The following is a 19,929-nucleotide window of genomic DNA, read 5'->3' as shown; positions in this document are numbered from 1 at the left end:
TGCTTAATTCGGAGCCAACGCGCTTCCATCTCTTTCTGACGCCCTCTATTCTCTTGCATTTCATCCCATCTCGCCCTCTTCTCTTGGTTCTTCTTCTCCTCCATCTCTATTTTTTTTTCTTACTTCTTGTTCCCGGCTTACTCGCTTCTTGCCCTGATCAATCGATCTATTTTTTTCATCGCCTCCACCTTCCCTTCTATCTTGAGTTTCAGTTTTCCCGCTTACTCCCGCCGGGCTGACCCGTGCTAAATGGCGGAATGGTATTTCGAGGCACCTTTGCCCTTTCTTGTCCATCAATATCATCTGCACCATCGTCCATCTTTGAAGAGGAATCGGTGCACTTCCCAGCTTTTGGATTGCCATCATCATTCCTCGACTTCCACTTCTCGTGCTCTTCCAACAAATCCCAACAATGTTGGATGCCAAATGGTTTGCCCTTTGACTTGGGCATTTGGTTGTACCTCTCTTGGGTTATGTCATCTTTAAACAAACAAATGCACAAATTCATGAGAATGATCAAAGTACTACAAATGTTGCAATAAAAAAAACAAGATTGCTTACATATTGATCGATGGTGACACCACTAGGAGGAAGCGTGCTTCACTTGCTCCTTGCCACCCGCCCAATGGTTGCTTATCTCTTGAATCGTACCCCATCGGTTCGTGAGAGATTTGTGTCTACGTCCGTCCTCCTCCCAACATGATGTTTGGAACGCTCCTCGATGCGCTTCCAATACTTTGCCATCGATTGTGATAGAGGTAAATGTGTCTCGTCTTTCGATGAGAAGGTGATTATCGTTTCGAAGGAGTAGACCTTGACGACCCGACTACGAACGTGCGAGGACGTCGCGCCTTAGCAATCGCTAAACCAACTCCGAAAGGTTATTGACCACGCCGGAGCATGATCAACCTAACCACGAAGGTCTATTTCCTGCAAGCAAACGAAGAACAAGCAAGAAACTAAGATTGCAATCTGGATATTGCGAATATAAGATGAAAGATTTATTGATCAAGGTGGGGTTCTGTGGCGTCTTGATCTGGTTGTTGAACACAAACGAAGTACGCGAAGTTGCAGCTATGGCGAACTTTTAATCTAAACAAAACCCAAAGTCTAAACGACGACCTAAGGACTGTATATATGGAGAAAGAGGGGGGGATTTCGTGGCCCTTGGAGGAGGGGTCTGAAACCAACCCTATCTCTTGTTTCTCCACACATACGGACTCTAAAAATAGCCTATACTCAAGTATTTCGAAATTACATGGGCCTGGCCCAAATTTTATAAGGTGGCGCAACACCTAAAATAAGCTATGGACGAAATTTATGGAGGGGCGTCTTGTATATTTCATCGATGTCCTTGTAGGTCATCACGGAGGCTTCAAAGTGCTCAAATATGCACTAGAAATGCCATTCTGGATCCCTTCGCGTGCGCCTTCATCTCCATGCTTGATCCTGCTCCAGTGTTCATCCCTCTTGTCCATGCTAGGCCCTTCGTTAGTAATCAACAGAAATGTATCCAATTTAGGCAGCATCATATTCTCATGAACATTAGAATTGTCACCAAGAAACGAAAGTACCTGATAATTCAATTGGCGTGCGCGAGCTCTAGTAATTGGTTCAGTATGTATAGCAATAGGGGTTGTGGATGTAACAATGGTATTGATGTCCTCATCATCCTCCCCTTCTTGAAATGAAGTCGTCCTCGATGAAAGCTCATCTTCCTCACCCAAATAAGGCTTCAAATCTGCAATGTTAAAAGTGGGACTAACCCCAAAATCTGCAGGCAGCTCAAGTTTATATGCATTATCATTTATTTTCTCTAACACCTTAAAAGCACCATCAGCATGTGGCATTAGCTTTGATGCAAATCAGGAAATCTAAACTTACGCAAATGTAACCAAACAAGATCTCCAGGTGCAAACACAACTCGTTTTCTACCCTCATCTCCAGCAAGTTTATATTTAGTATTCATATGCTCAATGTTCTCCTTAGTTAACTCATGCATTTTTAAGATCAATTCACCGTATTGTTTAGCACCAAAATTAACCTTCTTCGAAGATGGGAGAGGCAACAAATCAATAGGTGCACGAGGTAAGAAACCATACACAATTTCAAAAGGGCACATCTTAGTAGTAGAATGCAGCGAACGATTATAAAAAAATTCAATATGAGGTAAGCATTCTTCCCATATTTTCTTGTTATTCTTCAAAACAGCCCTAAGCATAGTAGACAATGTTCTATTGACTACTTCAGTTTGTACATCAGTTTGGGGGTGACAAGTAGTACTAAAAAGCAGTTTAGTCCCCAACTTAACCCATAAACATCTCCAAAAGTGGCTAAAAATTTAGTATCACGATCTGAAACAATAATATTTGGCACACCATGCAAGCGAATAATTTCACGAAAGAACAAATCAGCAACATTAGCAGCATCATCGCTTTTATGACATGGTATGAAGTGTGCCATTTGCGAAAATCTATCCACGACAACAAATATGCTATCCATCTCCTTCTTTGTTCGAGGTAATCCTAAAACAAAATCCATAGATATATCCTCCCAAGGAACACTAGGTACAGGCAAAGGCATATATAAACCATAAGGATTGAGTCATGACTTAGCTTTTTGACATGTAGTGCAGCGAGCAACAAAACGCTAAATATCCCGTCTCATCATTGGCCAAAAGAAATATGTAGCAAGTATATCCTCCGTCTTCTTCATGCCAAAGTGTCCCATTAATCCTCCTCCATGCGTCTCCTGCAACAACAAAAGATGAACGGAGCTAGCTGGAATGCATAGCTTGTTAGCACGAAACACAAATCCATTGTTAACGACGAACTTGTTCCATGTTCTCCCTTCTTTACAATTCTGCAATACATTTTTTAATTCAGCATCATGCACATATTGATCTTTGACGGCCGCCAAACCAAATATTTTAAAGTCAAGTTGTGAAAGCATAGTATAACGACGAGACAATGCATCAGCAATAATACTTTCTTTACCCTTCTTGTGTTTAATGACATAAGGAAAAGTCTCAATGAATTCAACCCATTTAGCATGTCCACGGTTCAGTTTTGCTTGACTTTTAATGTGTTTCAAAGATTCATGATCAGAATATATAACAAATTCCTTGGGACATAAATAATGTTGCCATGTTTCTAAGGTCCGAACAAGAGCATATAATTCTTTATCATAAGTAGAATAATTCAGACTAGGCCCACTCGATTTTTTAGAAAAGTATGCACCGGTGCTTAGGTGTTGTTCTTACTTGAACAAACCTCCTACTTATGATTAACCCCCTCGCAAGCATCCGCAACTACGAGAAAAGTATTAAGAATTAATTCTAACCATAGCATTAAACTTTTGGATCCAAATCAGTCCCTTACGGAATAGCACATAAACTAGGGTTTAAGCTTCTGTCACTCTCGCAGCCCATCATCTAAGAACTACTCCACAATGCATTCCCTTAGGCCCAAATATGGTGAAATGTCATGTAGTCGACGTTCACCTGACACCACTAAGAGAATCACAACATACATACCATCAAAATATCAAACACATATAAAATTCACATGATTACTTGCAACAAGATTTCTCCCATGACCTCAAGAACAAAAGTAACTACTCACAAATGATAATCATGTTCAAGATCAGAGGGGTATTAAATAGCATATTGGATCTGAACATATAATCTTCCACAAAATAAACCATATAGTAATCAACTACGAGATATAATCAACACTACTAGTCACCCACAAGTACCAATCTATAGTTCCGGTACAAAGATGAACACAAGAGATGAACTAGGGTTTGAGAAGAGATGGTGTTGTTGAAGATGTTACTGGAGATTGACCTCCCAAAGATGGGAGAGTTGTTGGTGATGATGATGACGATGATTTCCCCCTCCGGGAGGGAAGTTCCCCCGGCGGAGTCGCTCCGCCGGAGGGCAAAAGTGCTCCTACCCAAGTTTCGCCTCGAGACGGCGGCACTTCGTCCCGAAAGTCCTCTCCTTGTTTTTTCTATGTCAAAATGACTTATATACCAGAAGAGGGGCACCGGTGGTGGGCCGAGGAGGGCACAACCCACCAGGGCGCGCCTGGGCTCCCTGGCGCGCCCAGGTGGGTTGTGCCCACCTGGTGGACCCCCTCTGGTACTTATTGGCTCCAATATTTCTTATATATTCTATAAAAATCCCCCGTAAAGTTTCAACTTATTTGGAATTGTGCAGAATAGGTAGCCTGACGTAGCTTTTTCAGGTCCGAAATTCCAGGTGTCGGTATTCTCCCTCTTTATGTGTACCTTGCATATTATGAGAGAAAAGGCATTAGAAATACTCCAAAAGGCATTATTATACATAAGAACAATATAAATAACAGTAGGTAAACATGATCTAAAATGGACGTACCACAGAGCTAGAAGAAATTTGTTGGGGGCGAAGGCTAATTTCCCCATCTAAGCCCTGCCATAAATATATTCTTCGTTAATTGGTTCAAACAGGGAGGGGGGCATTGGCCCCCTCAGCTAACTAGCTCGACCTCTACTAGTATGTTGACACCCTTTTGAGGCAGTGTCACGCTCACTGACAAAGACGGGAAGGTTTCTTGGTACCTCCATCCCGTGTAGTTGCTACCAGAGCAACTAATGCTTGGGATCACACTTGCAGCGGTAGTGGTACTCGGGAACAGAGAAACCAAGGCAAGTAACAAAAGGGATATCTTCATGCCAGATTGCCACGCAATGTCATCTCAAAATTAAAAATAAGAAGTAAAAGCCAGTCGGTTAATGATAGTAACTACAATATATCTTTTTATAAATATGAAATGAATAGATTTGTAATCTTCCCAATTATTCAATCAAATATAACAATTTTATGAATGTCTTTTCATTAACAATTTTATTTGGTAACTACTACTCCCGCAGGAGTTGTTGGATTTTCCTGAAGAGGAAGGGCAATGCAGCACAACAGCAAAAAGTATTTCCCTCACTTATGAACCAAGGTTTAACAAACCAGTAGGAGGCAACACACGTAGAAACGTTATCAACACCTGCACCAAATTTTTTTTTGCTTGCACCCAACAAAGTCAAGGGGGCCATCACTCCCCTTGTTCTTGCTAGCCACAAGGTCAAATAATAGTAAAAATAGCAAAGGATGACAATAACTAGAATAATAATAGTAAATTGATAGCTATTGTAGGAACTTGTAAATATATAGAGAATGGACCCGGGGACCATAGGTTCACTAGAGGCACCTCTCTCGAAAGCATAATAGCGAAGGGTAAACAAATTATTGTTGGGTAATTGACAGAATTGCGCACAGCTATGAAGATCATCCAAGGCATAATCATTATATAGGCATCCCGTCTGTGACAAGTAGACCTTAAACTTCTACTACCACACATGTACTCAGCTTGGGGATTTTAAGGGGTTTTTAAGTTCCACGCCCGCTTCCATTTTCATGTCTGTTTTGTATTCATTATGTGTCTGCTTCCGGTAGTATTTGTTTCCGTATTCATTTTCGGGGTTTCTGTATTCGTTTCCGCTTCTACAAAAATATATGGAAACAAATGTGGTAGCACTTAGTTCCGTTTGTTTCCGCTTCGTTTTGATCCCTACATGAATGCGGGCAGCTGGCACCGGGCAGGAATGCCCGCGGGCGAGGGAGGAAGGAGTTTGGGTGTTCCAGAATGGCCAGAAGCGGGTGCGGGTGCTGTCCGGGCGCCCGCGAAGCCCTTCCACGTTTGTGTCCGGTTTTATGAGAGAAAGTGCATCTGAACCGCCCTGCGGACCGGTACAGGCCCGCATTGGATGGCACTACATGCCCGGACTGCGCGGTTCGGACGGTTGTAGGTGGTTTAAGGGTAGCTGTTGGAGATGCCCTAAATGAGTGTATTCTAGACTTGTGCTCCTTTGCCGTTGTTTATTTTTGGGCCCTGATAAGTGTCACACGTGTTGCACGAAACAATTCCGCCCAAATATTTTTCGATGGAAAGTTTAGTTACCTGAGGATGACAACTTTAGCTGTGAAGCATGACAACTTTCTGTTTGGATGACAAGTTTCAGTTTTTTTTGGTTTATTTTTTTTGGATGGCAACGTTACTATAAAAAACGTCAGAGCGGAGTTACTTCATGTCACGCGTGTGACACTTATCATTTGGGTTATTTTTCAAGTTTGTCTTTAAAATCTTCTTCTCCTTTAACTTGTTGATCACGACAATTTATTTAGACTTCCTTGACTTGCCATGTAGGACTAGGCGAGACCAATGGGTAGGATTATCATTACCACGACACTACCGATCATATTCTTATATAGAACATTACACGTTAATTTTCTAAAACACACATGTGAATCATGCGAGTGATTTTTTCGTTCCGGTGCACCCAGATTCCAGAAATCGGCTGCTCATAATATCCCTATCGTCCTATCCGTGGACACACAGTTGGAAATTCCAAAACGATCAAGCGTCAGTCACGACCTGCCAAGTACCACGGCATGCGCACGAACACGCTGATCCATCCGCCCCATAATATTCACCAGTGACAATTATTACGCGACGCTTGTGTGGAGTGGTCCTTTTGGTGCGCCGTGCACGCAGCATAGAGGCTGCCCAGAGGAGACCGGATCGAGGCAACGCAACAATTGCACCACAGCGGATCATGAACACGAGTTAGCTAGTCAGCTAGGCGCGCGGGCACGTAGGTGGTCCTGCGTGCACGGTCGCCTTTCACACAAAGCAACAAACACGAAAGCATACAGATCAACCGCATTGTCTGCCCGCCCTGTAGCAGAGCGCCTCTTGTGTTCGTCGGAGAGCGGCTGGCGCCACGTAGTACGGCGGGCAGCAGCCAGCAGATACGTAGTACGCGGGATCGGATCCTTGTTCGTGTTCCGTCCGGTCGCTCTTGCTTCGCGGAGCGGCCATGAGCTGGAGCCGGAGACGTAGGTGGGGGGCTGGTTAATTAACACACACGCGAGGGAAAAAGCGCGCGCGCACACGCACACAAACATCTTCTTCCAGCCAGATAATTGTACACGCTCCACATACGACACACGTGCTACCATCGGCGGCATCCGACATGAACATCTGGTCTGGTGAGCGTACGTGCGTGCTCGCCTTGGCTTGTCACGTCGCGATTACTGAGGGAGCAAGGGTCTTTTCACGGAGGCGCTGCGCGGGCACGCTCAGAAAGCCGCGCACTGCACTTGCCCTTCCGGCCTTCCCCCAACCAAATACTGTACCAAGCCGCGTACGGTAAGCCTCCGACCACCGCATGCGACGAACGAAGGCTGCATAGCACGACGCTGTCGCTGGGCACCAAACCGGCACCATGCGGGTGCGCGATCCCTGCCACGCCACCGCTGCCTGCCCCGCACGGGCGCGCGGCCGGGTCGCGGGGCGTGGTGGCGGGTGACTGGCGACCGAGTCGACGGAGCACGACGCGGGGCACGTGGTAAGTCGGTCTCTGCGGCCGTAACTGCCACTGCTCCGCCCGCCCAGGCTGTAAAGGCCTCACGCACGCACGCACCGTGGCGATCGACCCGGCCCGGCCCGGCCTGCGGCTCCCCACTCCGCTCCACTAACCAGCGCCGCGATTTAACTAATGCTCCACCATAATCCAACCACTTCCCACCTCCGCTTTGTCCCGCCCCGTTTCAAACCAAAGATAATCGCGTGCCGAGCCAAAGCGAACACGATCGAAAGCGACGACAGGCAGCGGCACCGGCGACGTGGGCGTAATCACGAGCGGCTAAGACGAGCGCGGTGGTGGTGGTAATCAGATTAGATCCCTCGGATTTGGATCAAAACAGAAGTACCACTACTATAAAAACTGGGCAGCAAACGTGACCCGGCAAACGCCCACCCCGCCCGCCCGCGTCGCGCCCCCCACGCACGCCTCCCCGCATCCCCCTCCCCTTCCGCGCTGCAGGCGGCCGCCACCGCCTCGGAGGAGAGCCGCCATGGCGCCGTTCCAGATGCGGTTCGGGCTCGGGATCTCCCCGTCGCGCACCTACGACGAGGAGGAGGAGGAGGAGGAAGACGAAGAAGAAGAAGAGGAAGAGTTCGAGGAGGACGAGTTCGAAGAGGAGGCGGAGAGCGACGGGACGGCCTCGCCGCCGTCGACGATGATGCAGGCCGGGAGGGGAGGCGGGCTGGTGGGCGCCGTGGTCGGCGCGCTGCGGCGGTCGCTGGTCATGTGCAGCGCCGGCGCGATGGGGGAGGACGACGACAGCGACAGCGACGGCGACGAGGAGGGGATGGAGATTGGGCGGCCCATGGACGTGCGGCACGTCGCCCACGTCACCTTCGACCGCTTCGGCGGCTTCCTCGGTCTCCCCGCCGACCTCGAGCCCGACGTGCCCCGCCCCACGCCCGGCGTCAGGTCAGCTCTCTGCCAGCCACTCTGCACCTGGTTTGTTTTTTCTTTGTTGCAGTATTAATTGTGCTGCTGAATTTCCTTTTATCGGCGCTGCTGCTGACTGCTGACAGCCTGAGTATAGTTTTCGTGAATTTGTGATCGAAACAAGCCGCGTGCAATGCTTTGCTAGTTTCTGGACCGTGTTTTTCTAGGCACTTGTCAGCACAACGTATAATTTTTTGGGTGATCAGAAATTTTAGACTTCGATGCAACAAGGATAATTCGTATATCTTTTGGGTAACCAGGAATTTTCATTGAGATACTTTCGCACGATAAGTATATTTAGTACGTACTTCATTTCGAGCGGAACAAGTATATTTACTTTGTGTAAAAAGTAAATAAATAAGCAATTTAACAACACATGAAACTCTAGGTATGACGATTGTTGCCAGGAAGCCTCCTGACTAAGTTGATGCAAATATGCTGATTTAATTAGCTGTGTTTTGCTATTCTCTTGTTATGCTGATGCACTCAGAGATGATACAGGGTACGAACAGTGGAATCCGTTAAAAAAATGTTTAATTAATTAGGCCAACAAGTGGATCTGAAAATAGGACAAGTGGTGCCTTTTGAATCAGGAGTTCTGTCAATTATGGTATTATTATAAGTTATATTGTTAATCCATGCCAAGGAGTGGAACTGTTTAACCCAGAAGTTTATTGATTTTGGGGTGAGGGCTGATTTAGTGGTCTGCTCCTGACATAGTTGCCATGATTCTGAAGATACGTGGAAACACGATTCTGAGGACACAGACCGGCGGATGAGCGAAATAAATTGATTTTGGGATTCTGTTGCATGGCTAACGGATGAGCTCTTTATTGGATTTCGTAGCCGGATTTGTTATGTGCTTGACCTTGAAGTTGGGACTTTTTATGTGGCTGACCTGGCCGGCATGGGCAGCTCAATGGGAATCTTCTCGTCTAGCTTATGTTTTGGATTAGGTTGATCTCAGCAGCTGTACTTGCATCTGACATAGTATGGGATTTTTGTTTATCTTTACCCTTTGCATTTGTAAATGCCATTCGCATCATCTTTTTAGGTTGTTAACATCAAATCAGGACAGGATTTCAGTATTTATTTAATAACCCAGTTAGATGAGCTAACGAAGATAAACGTTGTCATACTGCTGCCGTTGTTTCCTAGTACCTTAAAAAGAAATAGTAGTCTCAGATTGTATGTTTTCTGCTACGTTTGCCTCAAGCTAGATGTGAAGCGTCAACTAAATATCATAAGACCTTAAACTCGATGCTCCAAATTATTATTTAGTGCTAGTTGCTAACCTGTCCTAGTCATATTTTCCTGTGCAGTGCAAGTGTATTTGGCGTTTCACCAACCTCTTTGCAATGTTCATATGATCAAAGAGGAAATAGTGTGCCCACAATACTCTTGACGATGCAGAGGAAGTTGTATCTACGAGAAGGACTTAAGGTATGGCCAGCTGTAAGCTAATAAATCAGCAAATGAGATACCAGCTTCAGGCCTTCAGAATGCTTATTTATATCTGCTGTGTTCTTAGATTGAAGGGATCTTCAGAATTAACGCAGAGAATGGTCAAGAAATCTGCGTCAGGGACCAATTAAACAGTGGCGTGGTTCCGGATGAAGTTGACTTACACTGCCTGGCTGGGTTGATAAAGGTGCTGAGAACTTCCGCAGTAACACTAACTCTCTTGTACTTTCAGCTTCAAGAGATACCTAGGCCAGACAGATATTCTGTGAACGTGATTTCTCTGCGAACCAACATGTTTAGAGCCTTAAAGATCAACACTCAGGAAGGGCCATACACATTAAGTTTGAGCAATAGCATGAAACTAAAAATGAATGTGGCTTGTCGGCAATGGCTACTTTGATATACACAAACCATTTTTCGTGTACATCAGTTCGTGACCTATCGTGCTCTTTTGCAGGCATGGTTTCGGGAACTTCCAACAGGAGTATTGGACACGCTGACTCCAGAGCAAGTAATGCACTGCAACACAGAAGAGGAGTGCGCTCTCCTTGCTTCTATGCTACCACCAGTTGAAGCAGCATTACTTAACTGGGCTATTAATCTAATGGCCGATGTTGTGGAGCTTGAAAACTACAACAAGATGAATGCAAGAAACATCGCCATGGTTTTTGCGCCAAACATGACTCAGGTTATTGGAAATACTACTATTTGTTATTCTTACCTGCAGAGCAAACCCTGTGTGACCAAGCACACCCACGAGCATACACTAACCCCATGGTATTTCTCTTCCAGATGGCCGATCCATTAACCGCCCTGATGCATGCAGTTCAGGTGATGAATTTCCTCAGGACTTTGATTGTAAGGACTGTAAGGGAAAGGGAGGAGGCAGCTGCAGCATCCATGACATTGCAATCATGCTCTGATTCCCCAAATGACCAAGACGAACCTCAGACGCCGGAGCATTTGGAGAAGCCGTTCGCTTGTCCAATTCAGGAGAGGGTCGATCACCCGATGATTGATAAGGCTATTTCTGAACAGCTCCTATCTGAAGCTCAACAAGTCCTCCATAATTCCAAAAATGATTTCGAAGAACAAGAGAAGAAGTGTGATATGGACCACAATAAGTGCCACAGTGGAGTTCCTCCACGTCACAATGATCCGAATAGCCGAGTGAACAGTTCCGGAAAAGAATTTGGTAGCAGAAATGCGGAGGGCTTGTTCGACAGATTTAGTTTCAGGAAAGGTGTGGAGAGGCTGTGCAGGCACCCTGTGTTTCAGTTGAGTAGGTCCATGAGGAAGGCCCCAGACGTGGCTGTGTTTGATGCTCCCAGAGAAGCAAGGCAAGCTTGGGTATGATATGGTAGCGAGATAGTAATTGGGATTGTATGTAATGGTAATGGAGTTATTTTTGCTTCTTTTTTGTTTAGTTGATTGATTGGCCGTTCCTCTAGTTTGTGTGAGTAGAAACGGTTAGCCAAGCCAATTATAGTTTGTAGGTACTGCAGATTTCAGTGTACATTATAATCGTTAACTGACGACAGCGTGTGAAAGATTGCATCATGTGGTTCCTATATAAGTGAACGAATAGTCACAGTGAACTTCGACTAGATTATGTACCTAAAAAGCTAGTGATCCCTGCACTGTTCTTATACAGATTTTATGATAAGTTATCAGCAAATGGCAGTATATATTCCATTTTTCCAAGGGGGTGCATTCGGTATTGCCAGTGAATGGCTTTACAAATGCATTTGCCTTGGTACGGACGCATCTGCCAATGGCTCACAACCATTGATTAGCGTGTCGTGTGCACATCGGGCAGTAAAGTGTCGTCTGTACAGTCATTTCGTCTCTATTGTCAGTGCAGCTGTGGAAACGTGTTTTATTTCTTGTTTTTAGGACAGATGCGTTCCCCCGTGAGCCAAAGAAGCTAGCATGTCTGACAGCTCGCCTGTACTGCGTCCAACAGAAAATCATCTCATCCAGGTCCAGCTGGGACAGTTCAAATCTCCCCTTGAAGCAGTCAGACATGACCATGTCAAACGGTACTAGGGTGATGCAGCAGGCACGATAAGCATGGCAGTGCGCCCCAGTGTACGAGGATGGGATATATGCAGAGCAAAGATTTAAATACCGGCGCTATACGGGCCTCCCCTTCCCAAGTCAAGTTGTTGTCCTCCTCCTTGGGTCGAGCTGCTCCTGGTCGCGAGGAAAGAGGGGTAGCTGAAGTTACTCCCGGTGGAAGGAGGCAGCAGCAGCAGCCGGATCTGGCCATTCATGGTGCGGATTGAGCGGTGTGGTGGTAATTGCAGGTCGAGGTCCAACCTCTCCGCAGAGTCCATGTTCAGTGGCCGGCTGACCCACCTCTCTGGTGATATATAATGCCATTTTCGATGTGCTGCTTGTTGGTGCTTTTCTTTTCTGATGAGCCTGTTGCTTTGCTTTGTGTGCAGGGGCGCAAGGTCAGGGTGTTCATGTACCCGAGCAGCATCTAAGGTTGGCAATCTATCATCCACACCAAACACCATGATGCTTGATAACATAGCTTGAAAAACTTTCTTATATTATGAGACGGAGGGAGTATTTGTGTAGTTGTCAATAGCTCAGCGGCCATTGCTCCCGGCGGCAGCCACCATCGGCTGCTCCATGGCAAGTCAAGCCTATCTCCTTTGCCTAATATTTTTTCCCCTAAGAGTTGAACATGAATTTGGTGTATGAATATTAATGTAGGATGCCATTGCTAATTGAATTTGGTCTAGAAGTAGGACTAGGATATGTTCTGTTCAGAACATTTGAGATGCACCATGACCTAAACCTTTGGTTTTGTGCAAGTTATGTGATCCATATTATATGCCTAATTAGTGATTACTTGGTTATTCGCATGCATATGTGGTATTCGATGCTTGATTGTATGTTTACCTTTTCATTTTCTATTGATTTATGCTGAAACGCTAAATTGGGCTCGGCACGACTATAGCGTTTCATAGCTTTTTCCCCAAGCCGCCGCTAAGAGGCTTGGCGCGCTATTTAAAACTTTGATGCAGAGTCCTAGAAACGCTCCACGGTTGCAGCATAAGTAAGATGGCCGTGCTCCCTCGCCACTGCTGCCCTTCCCTCTTCACAGCAGTGATCCTGCTCTTGTTCTGTCCATCCCCGGCGTCGCCTCATGCTTTCTTCATCTTCGGCGACTCCCTCGTCGACGCGGGGAACAACGACTATCTCGTTACCCTCTCCAAGGCCAACACCCCGCCATACGGCGTCGACTTCTCGTTTTCTGGCGGCAAGCCGACCGGGAGATTCACAAACGGCAGGACCATTGCGGATGTCATCGGTAATAGTAGCAAGTATGAGTTTGCATGAGAAACTTTGTTTAGATCGTCCATATTTGATCTGACGAAAATGTCTTGGTGCTATGCTCTCAGGTGAAGCCTTGGGGCAGGAGAGCTTTGCTCCTCCCTACCTGGCTCCAAACTCTAGTGCTGAAGTGATCAACAGTGGAGCCAACTATGCTTCTGGTTCTTCCGGCATTTTCGACGAGACCGGTTCCTTTTACGTATGTGATTTTTTTTTTAACTTGTATAATTCCCTTGGCTTGATTTGGTCTGACTTGCAATCGTGTGAAAATGTGGTTGGGTTGGCAGATTGGAAGGGTGCCACTAGGGCAGCAAATCAGCTACTTTGAGAAGACCAGAGCTCAGATACTGGAGACCATGGGGGAGAAAGCCGCGGCCGAGTTCTTGGGGGAGGCGCTCTTCACGGTGGCTGCTGGATCCAATGACATCCTGGAGTACCTCTCACCTGCAGTGCCATTCTTCGGACGACAGAAGCCCGACCCTGCAGATTTTCAGGACGCCTTGGTTGCCAAGTTGGCATTTCATCTGAAGGTGCCACTCACCTCTAACTCACTCACTAGTCACCAGCACTGTAATTTTCTTTGCTTTGCTCCCATTCTGAGCTTACCATCTTGCAAATCGCATCCAAAACTAAGCGGCTGAACGAGCTCGGGGCTAGGAAATTTGTCATCGCCGACGTCGGGCCGCTGGGATGCATACCGTACGTCCGCGCCCTGGAGTTCATCCCTGCGGGCGAGTGCTCGGCGGCTGTGAACAAGCTCTGCGAAGGCTACAACAAGAGGCTGAGGAGGATGATCGGCAGGCTGAACCAGGAGACGGGCCCGGAGAGCGCGTTCGTCTACACCAACACCCACGGCATCGTCATGGAGATCATCCGGCAGCACCGTCAATACGGTAGCAGGATTTTCTTTCTTGCGTGCTGCAGATTCGCATTTCGTGGACTGAGAGTTGGATCTGTGTCGTAGGTTTCGAGGAGGCGCTGGACCCTTGCTGCGGCGGCAGCTTCCCGCCGTTCCTCTGCACCGGCGTCGCCAACTCGAGCTCCGCCACCCTGTGCGAGGACCGCTCCAAGTACGTGTTCTGGGACGCGTTCCACCCGACCGAGGCCGTCAACTTCATCGTCGCCGGCAGGATCGTCGACGGCGGCGCCGCCGATGCGTCGCCCGTCAACGTCCGCGCCTTGTTCCAGCGTCGATACGGATGAACGAGGAGGTCGCCTTGCGTGCGTGCGTGCGTGCATGCACCGCATCGCGGAATATCTCCTCCTTCCCTCGCGCAGCACTTGCTGCACGTCTTCAAACGTGTAGAACGTGACGGGCGACGGTGACTTTGACGCGCGGCATTTTTTCTTTTCTTTTTCCTTGTCTCTGCTGTTGCCTTTGGCTCCTTTGTGAAGGCCGGAAAGAAGATCGCTGTTGTCGAAAGGAACAATTCGGAACGACCGACGGTCGGTAATATATACTGGCGTACGTGCGGTCTACAGAGGCGCATAAGTGCGGAGCAGTAGAGACTAGAGACTGGTAGCGCACGTTTTTTTACGGGACTGTTCTGCACAGCGCCGCCGGTGCAGCTTCCAGCCACGCCACGCCACGCCACGCGGGTATATATGCGTGCAACACTTGGACTCGATCTGTTGACGGCGGCCGGGCGGTGCCAGGCACGTACGTAGCCTTCCATGGAGGCGGGTGCGGGGCCTCCGAAGCCCGCGGCCACGGCGAAGGTGGCGTCGTCGTCGTCGTCGTGGTGCTCGTCCGTGGCCGCCACGGCGGCGAGCCTGGTGGCGGTGGGCCTGGGCGGCGCGGCGCTGCTGGTGTGGTGGGCGCTGGCGTTCCACCCGGCGCACGCGCGGCTCTGGATGGTGCCCGCGGGGCTGGTCCTCCTCGGCACGCCCGTCCTCGCCTGGCTCTCCCTCTTCGCCTCCGGCCCGTGCCGCTGCGGCCGCCGCCCGGTCGACGCGCCGGAGCCTCCGGCGCCGGGCGCACACGCAGCCGCTTAGCGACCTGCTTGTACGTAGCTTGCAGTTGCTTCACCTGCCGAATCCATTCTTCCGTACGCATGCAGTAGCTTCTCTTCTCTCGGCACGTACGTGCGTGTTTAATTAGTTTGCTCTGCTGCTTCTTGCTCGCTCCGGGATCAGATCGGACCTGACCAGATGTACACAGCCATACATATGTTCAGCTTTTGTTTCTATGTCCAGGATCACTACTGCTGCTTCGGTTTCTTCGTTACTTTGCAGTGTTCTTGCCCTTGCTCTTGTTCACCCCGCAGACGTTCTTCCCGATGCTGACGACCGATCAAGTGCCAACTTTCTCATCCGTTCACGCGCAAACGATTTTGTTCGTTCACGCGGCGCCGAAAGTCTAAAGCGGGCAGGCGAGCGAGAGTGTGCGTGTGCCGAATCCTACGCCGCCACACTCCGCTCCGTCGGATCGGTCTCGATCGGCGGTCGGATCGGGAGGTGGACGTGCACTACGCGCGCGCGGGGCCCCAGGGAATGCTCGCTCCCCTCTTGCCGGATAGGGACGGGTTCCACTTCCACTCGGGCAGCGATCTTTCGGTGTTTACAACGGGTGTTATCTTAGGTAGGTGGTGCGATTAGCGATAAGGATTTAGGTATTGGAGCTGGAACTTATGAGTCTAGGCCTATCGTAAGAGGATCCAAGTAAACTTTTGTCATCTTGTCATCCTAGTTTAACAAGATAGCGCGTTAGGTTCGAGTCCAGTCACCGCGCACAATGGTCTGATAGTACGTGTGATGAGAGATTCCCAGGTTACTACTCCTACTTGACAGGGCAGGCGGATGCGATAGGAGCCTAGTTCCTGATAGGACAGTACATAGTTCAATGTAAAAACTAGTAGTTCTGAATTACAAGATGTTCTACTTGGAGCATGTTTTAGTGTGTTTGTTTACTCATTTCAGTCTATGTAGTTCATATTGACATCTTCTAATAGTGAATGGAGGGAGTAGAGTAATATTGCGAGGGGAATTTGGAAACATGGGACGGGCAGCCATGAGCCGCTTTATTATTTCTTCTCTAATTGCTACCTTGTCATAGGCCGACTATATATACTAGTACAACAATATACATGCGGTATACAGGCAACATCCAGAGGCAGAACGCACCAGGATTCCGATGAGCATGGTTCGTATTGGATGGCCACCCGCACCACCCCATTCACGCAGTTTCAGCTTTGGGGTGAACTTTGGATCCAGGGTAGGAGAACAGTTTGGTGGCGTTCCTGTAGCTCGCCTCGGCGAGTTCTGCTTCCGGCATTTCAAGCAGCGATGCCACATACTTCAAAACCTGAAAGGAACATGGAAATGAGGCACAGTTTACTACGGGGAATAATGATTTCCTTAATCCATCATCGGTTTGTGCGAGAACAACAACTTGTCAAGTAAACAAGCCAATGTTGGACAAGATGGAGTAGTGACACCCGTGCCAGTGAGCTGGGAGTGGATCAATTAAACAATACTCCAGATGGATGGTCTGAAAACAGTAAGCACGGAAATGACATCGTACTCAACAGGGTACAGTAATGTTGAAATAGTGGAGTATTCAGAGAAAATATTGTGTGTATCCTTAGAAAGGTTTAGGTCTTTGTATACATCGCAGTATGCTAGTCAGTACAGAATGTTGAAATAGTGGAGTATTCAGAGAAAATATTGTGTCTATCCCTAGAAAGGTTTAGGCCTTCGTATACATCGTAGTGTGCTAGTCAGGACAAGAATATTTTCATTATTAGGGAACTGTTTAAAATAAGAGAGGTAGCAAGGAACTCATGCAACTTGTACCATGAAGACTTGCTAACAAAACTACTATCAGCCAAAGGCATCAGGGCACAAAATCTTACAATGTGGATGTTAGCTGGATGATTCAAGGATTCTTTTGAAGGGGTAGCCGCCTGAGAGGTCGAATCGCCCTGGAACATTTCAATATCTGCATCTGAAGTGTCCACAGGGACTGTAACTAGAGAAACATTGTCCAACCTTGGTACTGCATCTGGTGCATCTGTCTCTAACAGAATTCTGTCCAAGGGTATCTGGAACAAATACAAATGCATTTCACTGGTGGTGCAGAATAGATTTAACATGCCTAACCTCAGGGGAAAAAAACATGACCAACTTACTGCTTTGAGCATTTTCTTTGCCTTAGTGGATTTCAGGCCTGTAAGGAAACCAGACAATGAAAAGTAACAACCTAAATTTGCAAGGCCGGGCACCATTTCTGCAGACCCCAGATAAGAATGCAACAGCACACCTGCTGGGAAAGGCCCAGTACGCCTTCAGGCAGCCAAAATGTTAACACAGCATAACATTTATTTGTAGACAAAAAGATGAGAAACTACAGGGCATCCATACTGGACTAGAAGTACGGAACCTGCTCTCCAGTATGACATATATATCTAGAAAGAGCAATATATTCAATATTTTGGAAATGTGATGAAAAAACAACACTAATTGCAAACCTACTAAGAACCTGGTGTGTGCAATATCATGGGTAATACTTTTTAAGACATTGAAATTTGAACTTAGACAAACAAACTACCACTACCTGTCATATTGAACTAGATACTGACAAGAACTAAAAAGATGATAATGACCAAATATCTTTGCCTTACTTTAGTATTTCCAGAAGATCGCCGAAGGCACGTACACAATGAACAGAAACAGGTTTCTCCAATTCCTTAGCAAGTTCAAGTTGTCGTTCGAATACTTCAACCTGTGTTAAAATTGTTATGCTTATGGTAAAAGGTAAAGGGGTACAACTAAAGCCACAGTAACAAAGCTAAATATATCCATTAGCATGTAGCTGAAAACTTGTCTAAGACAACTAATTTGGGACGGAGGTAATATTCAACAAGAAGTGCAGAGGGGTCCGTGCTGACAAACCTGTTCTCCGAAGTCAATAGTTTTTCCATGCGATCCCTTGTCCAGACCAGTCTGCATAATAGTGACATATGAGAATATATAATTGCACAGGTCTCATATTGCACATGCCAAAAGGAAACAGAAGAAAAAATTGGCTACGTTTGGCAGCTCAGTTTTTTTTTTTTTTGACTATTTGGTGAGTACTGTGAAACCATGGTTTTGAAAACTTTGATGTGTTTGGCATTGATAAATACCACAGTTCTATAAATCGTAGTATCCCAAACATGGTGTCTTTTTTGTAGTATTTCAGAAAGAGGTTTCGGCCTCTTTTTTATAAACTGAAGTGAGAAAAACGGTGGTGTTTAGAACTACGGTTTTGGAAAACCTATGCTGTCAAACTAGGGCAGTCTATTAGGTTAAATTCAGAAACAGCCTTCTCGGCTATAGAGTTACAGTAAACAGAGGCGACAGATAAATATACCCTATTGCTGAATACTGATAGAATTCAATGAGTTGCAAAACCAGATGATCATAATTTTCACTATATTAGAGAACTAATGCTTGTAGGTAAGCCTTGGTTTGCACTTTGTGGCAGTTCAGTCTATTATGTATCACCGCAGTTTTATTGCTGGCTACTTTGCCAGCACGTGCTCCCACGTCCCGAATTACTTGTTCTAGATTTGTCTAGATACGGAAGTTTTAGTGTTAGATACATCCGTATCTAGACAAATGTAAGACAAGCTTTTTGGGACTGAGGTAATACTTGAGAAGTAACCTAGAAGAGTACAGATTGACACCAGCCTACCTCTCCAACAGCCGCCTCTGGGGTCTCCGAGAAGAACTGCCGGAGCGAATCCATCCAATCGGGCGACCTCTCCGGCACCCACCTACCCAAATTCACGGTTTTAAAATCCACACAGCATAAGAAGCAGTGCACCGGGAGAAGCAGCCAGAGTATCTTGCCATGGGTGGAGGCCGAAGCAGGGGATGATAGCCGGGTGCTCCTGGGCCATCTGCTTCACCAGGTGCCAGTCTTTCTGCGCTCGTCCAGTAGACAAAGAGTCACGGAGGAGCGGTCGCTCGCGTTCACGCACGAGGCAGGGGCGGGGCGTACCTCGGAGGTGCCGTTGACCGCGAACCGGCCGACGCCGGAGGCTGTGGCGGCGCGTATGAGTGAGGGGGCGGCCGCCGCGATGCGGGGGTCCTGCAGGTGGCAGTGCGCGTCGAAGAGCCGCACGGCGGAGGCGGCGCGGCCTGGAGCCTGAGCCATGGTGATGGTGGGTGGGGGAGAACTTCCGTGGCCGGAGCCGGCGCGGAGATTCGAGCGGTGGCTGCTGTCCGCGAGCGTCGTGTCAGCGAATCGATGGCCATGGGCCGGGAAGAGGCCTGCAGCTAAGAGGATTTCAATCCGCAGGCCGAGTGGGGTGCTCCTACTTGCGGCATCGGGGGCCTTGACACCTACAGGCGTTCTTCATGGACCGCAATTAATGAGGCCCACCATTAATTAACATATATTTTCTTCCCTTCATAAATATCAAAATTTATACTTTGTATACTAATTTGTAAACCATGTTTCAAATTGGAAAATGTATGCATTAATATAGGAAACTTTTGGGTATAACAAAAAAGTGTTACTATTTTGGAAAGAATTGTTCCTGTATTAGAAGAACCATGTGCATGTATGAGAAAAATAAGTACTTATATATTTCAAACAACATGTTGTGGAATAAAGAAACATATTTATATGTTTCCAAATAAATGTTATGTATCACGGGATTTTTTAATGTATTTACTAAATAAAAAACACATGTATCATAAGAAAGTAACATTCATGTATAAAAGCAATAT

General features: G+C 47.1%; 3 protein-coding genes and 1 long non-coding RNA gene across 4 annotated transcripts; 2 read left to right on the top strand and 2 right to left on the bottom strand.

The window, feature by feature from the left end:
* Positions 1 to 3,516: 3,516 nt before the first annotated feature.
* Positions 3,517 to 7,232, bottom strand: LOC120973647 (uncharacterized). Its single transcript, XR_005768878.3, has 3 exons — positions 4,603 to 7,232; positions 4,400 to 4,453; positions 3,517 to 4,293 (listed from the first exon to the last, which is right to left on the bottom strand). It is a non-coding gene; the product is annotated as an uncharacterized lncRNA (long non-coding RNA).
* Positions 7,233 to 7,339: 107 nt separating this feature from the next.
* On the top strand, positions 7,340 to 11,456 carry LOC109756278 (rho GTPase-activating protein 5). Its single transcript, XM_020315135.4, has 5 exons — positions 7,340 to 8,373; positions 9,717 to 9,837; positions 9,926 to 10,045; positions 10,316 to 10,546; positions 10,651 to 11,456. The coding sequence occupies exons 1-5, from the start codon at positions 7,952 to 7,954 to the stop codon at positions 11,212 to 11,214; spliced, it is 1,458 nt and encodes a 485-aa protein (XP_020170724.1). The 5' UTR covers positions 7,340 to 7,951; the 3' UTR covers positions 11,215 to 11,456.
* Positions 11,457 to 12,660: 1,204 nt separating this feature from the next.
* On the top strand, positions 12,661 to 14,558 carry LOC109756279 (GDSL esterase/lipase At5g41890). The gene is made up of 5 exons (XM_045233221.2): positions 12,661 to 13,186; positions 13,278 to 13,408; positions 13,497 to 13,739; positions 13,844 to 14,102; positions 14,174 to 14,558. The coding sequence occupies exons 1-5, from the start codon at positions 12,937 to 12,939 to the stop codon at positions 14,410 to 14,412; spliced, it is 1,122 nt and encodes a 373-aa protein (XP_045089156.1). The 5' UTR covers positions 12,661 to 12,936; the 3' UTR covers positions 14,413 to 14,558.
* A 1,637-nt stretch (positions 14,559 to 16,195) lies between these two features.
* Positions 16,196 to 19,484, bottom strand: LOC109756280 (uncharacterized). The gene is made up of 8 exons (XM_020315137.3): positions 19,196 to 19,484; positions 19,045 to 19,118; positions 18,887 to 18,968; positions 18,103 to 18,153; positions 17,832 to 17,932; positions 17,340 to 17,493; positions 17,064 to 17,252; positions 16,196 to 16,513 (listed from the first exon to the last, which is right to left on the bottom strand). The coding sequence occupies exons 1-8, from the start codon at positions 19,349 to 19,351 to the stop codon at positions 16,385 to 16,387; spliced, it is 936 nt and encodes a 311-aa protein (XP_020170726.1). The 5' UTR covers positions 19,352 to 19,484; the 3' UTR covers positions 16,196 to 16,384.
* Positions 19,485 to 19,929: the final 445 nt, after the last annotated feature.

Source organism: Aegilops tauschii, chromosome 2, assembly GCF_002575655.3.
Source record: "Aegilops tauschii subsp. strangulata cultivar AL8/78 chromosome 2, Aet v6.0, whole genome shotgun sequence".
Taxonomy (NCBI): domain Eukaryota; kingdom Viridiplantae; phylum Streptophyta; class Magnoliopsida; order Poales; family Poaceae; genus Aegilops; species Aegilops tauschii.
The sequence above is the reverse complement of the archived record's forward strand: the minus strand, read 5'-3'. Positions and strand labels throughout refer to the sequence as shown.

Excerpts from the sequence above, each read along its gene's own strand:
- LOC109756278 (XM_020315135.4), top strand. The coding sequence starts at position 7,952 with ATGGCGCCGTTCCAGATGCGGTTCGGGCTCGGGATCTCCCCGTCGCGC. Across the intron at positions 8,374-9,716 it reads CGCCCCACGCCCGGCGTCAG|TGCAAGTGTATTTGGCGTTT; the intron begins GTCAGCTCTCTG and ends TTTCCTGTGCAG. Across the intron at positions 10,046-10,315 it reads GCCTGGCTGGGTTGATAAAG|GCATGGTTTCGGGAACTTCC; the intron begins GTGCTGAGAACT and ends GCTCTTTTGCAG.
- LOC109756279 (XM_045233221.2), top strand. The coding sequence starts at position 12,937 with ATGGCCGTGCTCCCTCGCCACTGCTGCCCTTCCCTCTTCACAGCAGTG. Across the intron at positions 13,187-13,277 it reads GACCATTGCGGATGTCATCG|GTGAAGCCTTGGGGCAGGAG; the intron begins GTAATAGTAGCA and ends CTATGCTCTCAG. Across the intron at positions 13,740-13,843 it reads AGTTGGCATTTCATCTGAAG|CGGCTGAACGAGCTCGGGGC; the intron begins GTGCCACTCACC and ends TCCAAAACTAAG.
- LOC109756280 (XM_020315137.3), bottom strand. The coding sequence starts at position 19,351 with ATGGCTCAGGCTCCAGGCCGCGCCGCCTCCGCCGTGCGGCTCTTCGAC. Across the intron at positions 18,969-19,044 it reads TGCTTCGGCCTCCACCCATG|GTGGGTGCCGGAGAGGTCGC; the intron begins GCAAGATACTCT and ends GAATTTGGGTAG. Across the intron at positions 17,933-18,102 it reads CTATTGACTTCGGAGAACAG|GTTGAAGTATTCGAACGACA; the intron begins GTTTGTCAGCAC and ends ATTTTAACACAG.